Source organism: Silurus aristotelis, assembly GCF_946808225.1.
Source record: "Silurus aristotelis genome assembly, chromosome: 12".
NCBI lineage: Eukaryota > Metazoa > Chordata > Actinopteri > Siluriformes > Siluridae > Silurus > Silurus aristotelis.
The window spans coordinates 17417315-17424998 of NC_139585.1; the positions used below are offsets into that span (position 1 = coordinate 17417315).

Consider the following 7684-nt stretch of genomic DNA (forward strand, 5'->3'; position numbering starts at 1 on the left):
AGGTCTGTGCGCGTGGGGGCGCGCTGGGCCATGCAGATGTGTCGCAGATTTTAAAAGTCACTGTGCGCACAGAAAGATCTAGTACGAGGAAATGGGACGCTGAAAAGCGTTCAAAAACTGAAGCCAAAGAAAATCTGCGGTGAGAACAAAAGCAGGAAAAAGCCGATTCCGACTGGATATAAACCCACTATAACGAGCAACGCGCGTTTCCAAGTAGATATTAAACCTCCCCGGTGTTTATTTATTAAAATATAATTAAAGCGCAAATAATTCAATGGAGCTGTCAGCTATCGGGGAGCAAGTGTTTGCCGTGGAATCGATCATCAAGAAAAGAGTACGGAAGGTAAGTGAAAGCTGAGGGTGAGCTTCAGTACGTGTTGTAGGTTTGGTTGTAGTGCAGAAGTGTCCGCTTCATGTGTGCGATGTGAGGATTTGAAGCAGCTCAGTGTTTACATCATTAACATGATACCATGCTTAAAGAGGGCGTGGAGCCGCGCCGATCGCTCTACCAGCGCACTTTCGTGGAGCATGCAAGGAAGAACAACAAATGCGTGCAGCATGGTATCACACCAGTTTGTGATCCGAACCAAATGTTTCCCACCGCCGGGCTCGAGAGTGACACAACCTGCTACGCAGTATCTTTAAACAGCGAGAACTCAGCTGAAGTTAGACGAAATGCTGTCACTGAATTACTCCTGGAAGTGTTCCTGCCGCGGTGGCCTACTTTCTCTGTCTTTACACACATGCTTTTATGTGTTGATATGATACTGCGCAGTTTTAATAGTAATGACGGAGCTCGAGCTGGGATGCGATGCGCGCGCACGGACACTCTCTTAACCTGATCGAGGGATTTAAAAACATCGAAGTCAGATAGGATTGCACATGTCCAATGCAGCCAGTCCGAGTCACTTTAAAAGAGCGACTCAATGACTGTCTCTGTGCACATTAACCCTAAATCTGCCCCCAGCTCCCGGTATGCGCGTCACTGTGTTTTGACTACAGTGTAATTAGATGGGAGCTTCTGGGGTCGTCCCTTCTGTGTTTCCTTATACGTCACAAATCATTACGTAATGCCAACTGGAGAGACTTTTGCTAAAATTATAATTATTATAATTATAATTATAATTATTATTATTGTGTGTTTGTTTTTTCAGGGCCATGTGGAATATTTGCTCAAATGGAAAGGGTGGCCCCCAAAGTATGTTTTCCCAAGTTTGTAATTGCTTCACACTGTATTTTAAATCCATGTTCTCTTATTTTAATCAGGTTTTTTAACAACTGTCAATGTTTAAAACAATAAATAAATGCCCGATTTGCAGGTATAGCACATGGGAACCTGAGGAGCATATCCTGGATCCTCGGCTTGTTCTAGCATATGAGGAGAAGTGAGCTTTGTTCAAATTCAGGAAGCAATATACTAACTAATAAATACTGCACTCTCTTGATTTACCGCTAGTTAAATTATGCTTCTCAAATATCAAATCCATTTTGCAATAGAGAGCACAAAGACAGGGCCGTGGGTTGGCGTAAGAGAGGACCTAAACCAAAAAGACTTTTTGTGCAGGTAATTTCCAGTATGTCCTACCATAACATCTCTTCTTATTTACTTAGCTTCGACATCTTAGCATTCAGAAATTAGTGTTTCTTACTTCTAATCTCTGCCCGAAGGGAATTTATTCGATGGATCTTCGCAGCTCACACAAAGCAGCAGAGAAGTCTCCAGGACATCTGCACCTGTCCCTTACACACCCCCTCGAACCACATGATGGACATGCATCACAGCAATTCTGCTCAAAGGAAAGTGTCGTATATCGTCAATTAGTTCATCACAAGAGAAAAAAGAGAAACCTTAGAGGTACATTAGTAGAGGACTGGGAGGAATTGGACAAGGATGACAACTTTGAAGAGGAGGTTATAAGACCGCAAGAGACTGACAGGGTCACTATAAACAGTGAGTATGTTTTAGTCAGAGAATAGATATAAATATTGTGTTGACCTAATACAATATTGTTATTCTTCAGTGAAATAGCTACATAAGACATAGTAACAATGTACCATTAGAGTAAACCACTCAAAATGGCTTTCATATTTCCATCTGAGCAATGTGCAATGGCAGTTTGTGTAGTTGGCGTTTTACAGATTTATCTAACTGTACTGTACTTCACCTTATTTTGCACCAGCAAATTGAATTATCAACAATAACTTATAGAAAATAGTTTTTTCCCCTGCCACACTGATTTCATTTTCACTGTATTGTAGCTGCATATTTGATCACAGACAGGTTTTATATCCAGGTGAGACTTCATGTGAACTGTCCCTACACTTTGTATGAAGCTGCTACCTTGCCTGCTACTAATGCAAGAATTCCCTGTAAAGCATTTCATAGGCCCCAACACCCCCCCCTCTCTATCTCTCTCTCTCTCTCTCTCTCTCTCTCTCTCTCTCTCTCTCTCTCTCTTTCTCTCTCTCTCTCTCTCTCTCTCTCTCTCTCTCTAAGGTAATGTGGAGACAGAGGGTTGGAGTCCAATAACTGGTTCAGAGGAAATGACAGTGTCTCCAGAGTGTGAGGAATGGAGGCCAGTTTTGGGTCCAGAGGAGGTAACTGTGACAGATGTCACCATCAAGTCACTGACAGTCACATTTAGAGAGGCTTTGGTTGCAAAAGGCTTCTTTAGGAACTGGGAAATGGAGCTGTAATACGGAAACATGATGAAGTATAAAGCTGTTGTGTGAGACCGAAGGCGGGAGAAGTGAAACGTGAGACTTTCATCAAATGCACTACATGTATTGAAGTTTTACATAATTCTTTCTACTGAATGACTTTTCTTTAAAGTTTTATGGTACATTTATCAGTGGTACAGCAGACATCTCCAGCATGGGAAGTCTCCTCATTATACTGTAGGTGTATGCTCTGTTGATGTCAATACAAGAGAAGCAATTTACAAAATACAGTTTTATATATGAAGCCTGTGAGCTAATAGAAAAGATACTGAAACTAGACTTACATAGTACTGCTGTTTGAACGTGTGTTTATTTAAGTACATGTTAAAGTACTTTTCTGAGGTACACAGTCTAATTTGTAACTTTAGTAACAGTCAGTAAATTGTCAAACAGTGTGGCGTGAAGGGGCACTTGCACACATTTCTAGTCATTTAAATTCATTTCAGTTCAATTAAAATAAAAATTTTGGTTGTGAGTTCTCAAGATACCACATTTCTGGAAATTGGAAAATTATTACTAATGTGAAATGATTAATTATTACCAGGGCTGATTATCAAAATCAACATAGAACAACTAGAATATGTTATAGCAACAATTTCCCTATGAGGTCAATATAGTGTTCTGGTTCTGATTCTTGATTCTGGTATCACAGCAACAGGACAGCTGTTGGGGAACTGGGGACCTCTCTGACAGAAATATGTATCTGCAAACACTTCAGATGTGTTGTGCACCCTATTCTCTAAATCAGTGTACAGGTCAAACCAGTAAAGATTTATCTAATAAATAAGTACTCCAGACCTACTGTTATAAGAAAATGCTTCTTGCATTCTTCTATATTCAAGAAATGCTTTAAGAGGATACAGTTTTCTGATGTCCATGACTTAATCTCCTCAGTATTGAAGCTTGTCATTAATAATAAATGCTTTTTCTAACAACTTACTTTGCCTCAGCATTGTTTTGCAATGTCACAGAATAAGACCAAAAACAAAAGATAGATGAGAAGTATTAGGACAGGGTGGGCTCTGCTGGCAGTACAGCTAACTATGCCAGAACTGAAAGTGAATGTAAAAGAACCTTAAAGCTGCAAAGAGTCAACTGCAGACCAGTGGAGCACATATAGCTGACAATACAAATCAAAATACACATGCCAAAATGAATCAGGCACAAAATGTGTAAATTGGTTAATAATTAGCAAACAAGTGGGATTCTCCCAATATGTAAGCTGTTGCCATTTTAGAAAGCCAGTAGCCTTGCTTAATATCAAGTTCTACTGCTCACCCATCTTACTTTCTGTTTACACATTTTTTTGCTTAACCACTAATGTTAAATTTTTGACCTTTGTAATGCCTCTTTTACAACTGTGACTTTACAGTACTTTTAATAATAGTCTCTTCCTTTACTCATGAAGCTGTGTTGTGATAATATATGACCTTTGAATACAAACATACACCAACCAGGCATATTATGATATTATAACAATATGACTGGTGAGTGAATAACACTGATTATCTCTTTATCATGGCTCCTGTTAGTGGGTGGGATGTATTAGGCAGCAAGCAAGCATTTTGTCCTCAAGGTGTAAGGATTTGAGCGAGTTTGACAAGCGCCAAATTGTGATGGCTAGTCGACTGGGTCAGAGCATTTCCAAAACTGCAGCTTTTGAGGCGTGTTCCCGGTGTGCATCGGTCAGTTTCTATCAAAGGTAAAGGAAGAAAGGAACAATGGTGACCAGCGACAGGGTCATGGGAGCGAAGGCTGATCCGTGCGGTCCAATTCAACAGATGAGCTCCTGTAGCTCAAAGTTAGGGAGAAAGTAAATTCTAATAATGTTTGCAGGGTCAGAACTGTTTTGGCAGCAAAAGGGGGATCAACACAATATTAGGCAGGTTTTTATAAAGTTATGCCTGGTGACAAATCTTCGGCAAAAATGTTACTTCAGCTTTAAACAAAGTGGATGGCTGATAAACTATTACTTTAGTAAAGAAAAAAAAACACCTATGTGATCTATTGTAAATCAATATCAATGTGTGCCACTGGCAGATCATTTATGTAACTTTGAGTCATGCCACTTTTCCACAAAGTTATTTGTTTTTATATGGTGGAGTTCTATGAAACAGAACCCTGTTAGTGAGTAGTTATAGATTAATATAATATTGCACCAATCAATGTAATCGTGTCCATCCATTTTCATCATTACATTATAAAGGTAGTAAACACTGCAGCATAGTAAACAGAATTCTTAAATGACATGTTTGAGAAATGTCTACTGTGGTAATATTTTTGATAGACAATGTAATCAGATGTTGTGTGGTGTGAGCACTGTTTAGATCCAGTGTATGTGTAAAAGAATACTTCCGCTATTTTGAGTAGAAAACAGTTTGCAAAGGCACCAGGTTATTGTTGCTCACTACCCATGTTCAGGTGCAGCTTGTTGTGTGAGTAAGTGGCTCCACTATACCTGACAGTGACCAAGTTGTCACTGACACTGTTTACACCTGGACATCTTGTGTTGTGTAGTTAGATTGTATCCTTACAGAATTTAACCATGTGCTTTTACACTAACAGAAATGTCTCTCTAGTTGGCTTAATGAAATCCAATAGTAATGCAGATAGACTTATACATTACATGACTGTCAAAATATGACAAATATACTTATAAACTTGCATAATGTAGCTAAAGTTTCTAAGACCACCTGTTAAAATGTCAGATTTACAAAGGGATCAGATTTACATTTATTTTTAATTATTTTTAGGTACATAATTTCCATCCAGATGTTAAAAGGCTGCATTAATACAGGCATAACTTTGTATATCACACTATCATTATACAGTATGTAAGGAATAAAATATAAGTGGGGTTGCTATTATAGAAAAAATATTCCTTTTTTGCAGCAAGAACCTTCTAAAACCCCAAAGATGGTATTTTAAATACTAAATTATTCCATTTACACCATCATTTGCCAATAATTCAAATGTTGCAAGGGAAGCAGAAAATGCAGTGTTGTAGGTCCTTTAAACCCCCCCCCCCCAAAAAAAAAAAAAAAAACAAAAACAAAAAAAAAAAAAAAAAACCCAACTTTACCTGCAACCATTGTAGAAGCACTGGGGGATTGTTGTTTGCATGGACATCTGATTTTTAAAGAAAGAAAGCTTGCTACAAACTTGCATACGACATTTGTTTACAGTACAAGCCATTACACTTTGATGCCTGCCCCATTCTGAGAATCTAATATGAACCAACTGCTTTTTAGAAGGTACCTTGATCTGTGCAATGGCCTTTATGTAAAACGTTTAGCTGATTATACTTTTGAAAAAGCAAGTTATGCCTATACAAATGAAATGACAGTGTAAATTGGATCAAAATTCAGTTCTTTCTAACAAAACCTGTACATACTGTATTAACCAGTTTTTCTGTCACATCTTCCATGTTTCCCTTTAAATATTTTAAGGTTCACACATTACAGCCAGGTGTCTCTTGGTCCTCAACATTTTTCCAGCAATGTCGTGATTTCTTCTATTGTGAACAAAGGGAGAGTCACCCAGTGTGAGGGGTAATAAAGGTTACTTGTGGTACAGACTTCATTTATAATAGAATTGAAGGCCTATAGATTTTAAATCTAAAACTGGTATTTTTCCATGCAAGTTCAATGCCCTTCTAATAGTATTACAGGATTTATTAGATATGACAAAATGGACACCTCACATAAAATTTGCTTTCCTGCCTGCTAAAAGTTTACTACCTAAACATTAGTGAACACATTTTATTGCAGCATTTGTAGCATCAACTATTTCACTTGTTTGCCCATGTAATACTTAATTTTCTCTTGATGTTCGTTATGTACTTTTATGCTGAAATGAAATTGCATTAACTTGTACTGTATTTTTCTATGATTACATATAAATGTATACTTGAGCAGTGTTTAACGAAGGACAACTTCTTTATTTCTCTATAATTAGTGGCAACAATTAACCATTACCATTACTTTAACCATGTAAATACTCAAACCACAGCTGTAGTCTCTAAAAATCTGCACTTTACAGATACCCTGGTGTTGTAATGCCAGAATGGCAGTATTTGTATATTACTAGAATTGTGCTTTTATATTGTAATAAATCTTAATGTGAGAAATCAATTATTTCACTATTACTTCTGCTGGATCACTGACATCTGAAAACTGACATGTTCAAGGCTTTGTTCGTTCATTAGAGAAACCGCACAAAGTACAAGAATAATATTCATTGGTACAAACATACTTTAATGTACAATTAAATAATTGGAAAAAAAAAAAACTGACCACAAAAATAACTTTAATTTTTTTTTTTTATCCAGAGCATCAAATGTTTTAGCTCCTCTCGGCACGCACCAGAACGTGTTAGCAAGAGAAAAGTGGTCAAAACTTTGAATAAAATGACTCCCCCCCCCAGTCAATCCTCCAACCACCCCCCCCAAAGAAAACACTAAAAAAAAAAAAACCCACACAAAACCCTCAGAACAAAAATATGTTCAGTTGTTTTTTTTTTGTTTTTTTTTTAAACAGTGGATCATAATGTATATATTCATATATGCATGTATAAGACATTTAATAAAAATTTCTCAGCAGTCCCCAAGTGGGATTTTTAAGGTATGACCACAGTGTCATTATGCATTACCATTTCATCGTTTAAAAAAACTTTAATGAATAAGCTCCTGTTGGTTCAATTTTTTTTATTGTATTTTTATTAAATTTTTTTCTAAAATTAAATATATCTATCTAATATATATAAATAATGTACATGTATATATGTACATGTGTGTGTATATATTATATATATATATATATATATATATATATATATATAAAAGAATTTTTCTTATTTTATAAAATAAGTCTCACACCATATTGCCACTGTTCAGGTCATATCATGCGATCTTTACCAGTTAAACTTGTGAAAAAGTGGGGGAAACAGGCCATTATAATAGGGT

General features: G+C 36.9%; 1 protein-coding gene across 1 annotated transcript; it reads left to right on the top strand.

Annotated features, from left to right (window-relative positions):
* Positions 1-6854, top strand: cbx7b (chromobox homolog 7b). Its single transcript, XM_083556236.1, has 6 exons — positions 1-343; positions 1155-1198; positions 1320-1385; positions 1498-1564; positions 1669-1951; positions 2498-6854. The coding sequence occupies exons 1-6, from the start codon at positions 275-277 to the stop codon at positions 2695-2697; spliced, it is 729 nt and encodes a 242-aa protein (XP_083412362.1). The 5' UTR covers positions 1-274; the 3' UTR covers positions 2698-6854.
* Positions 6855-7684: the final 830 nt, after the last annotated feature.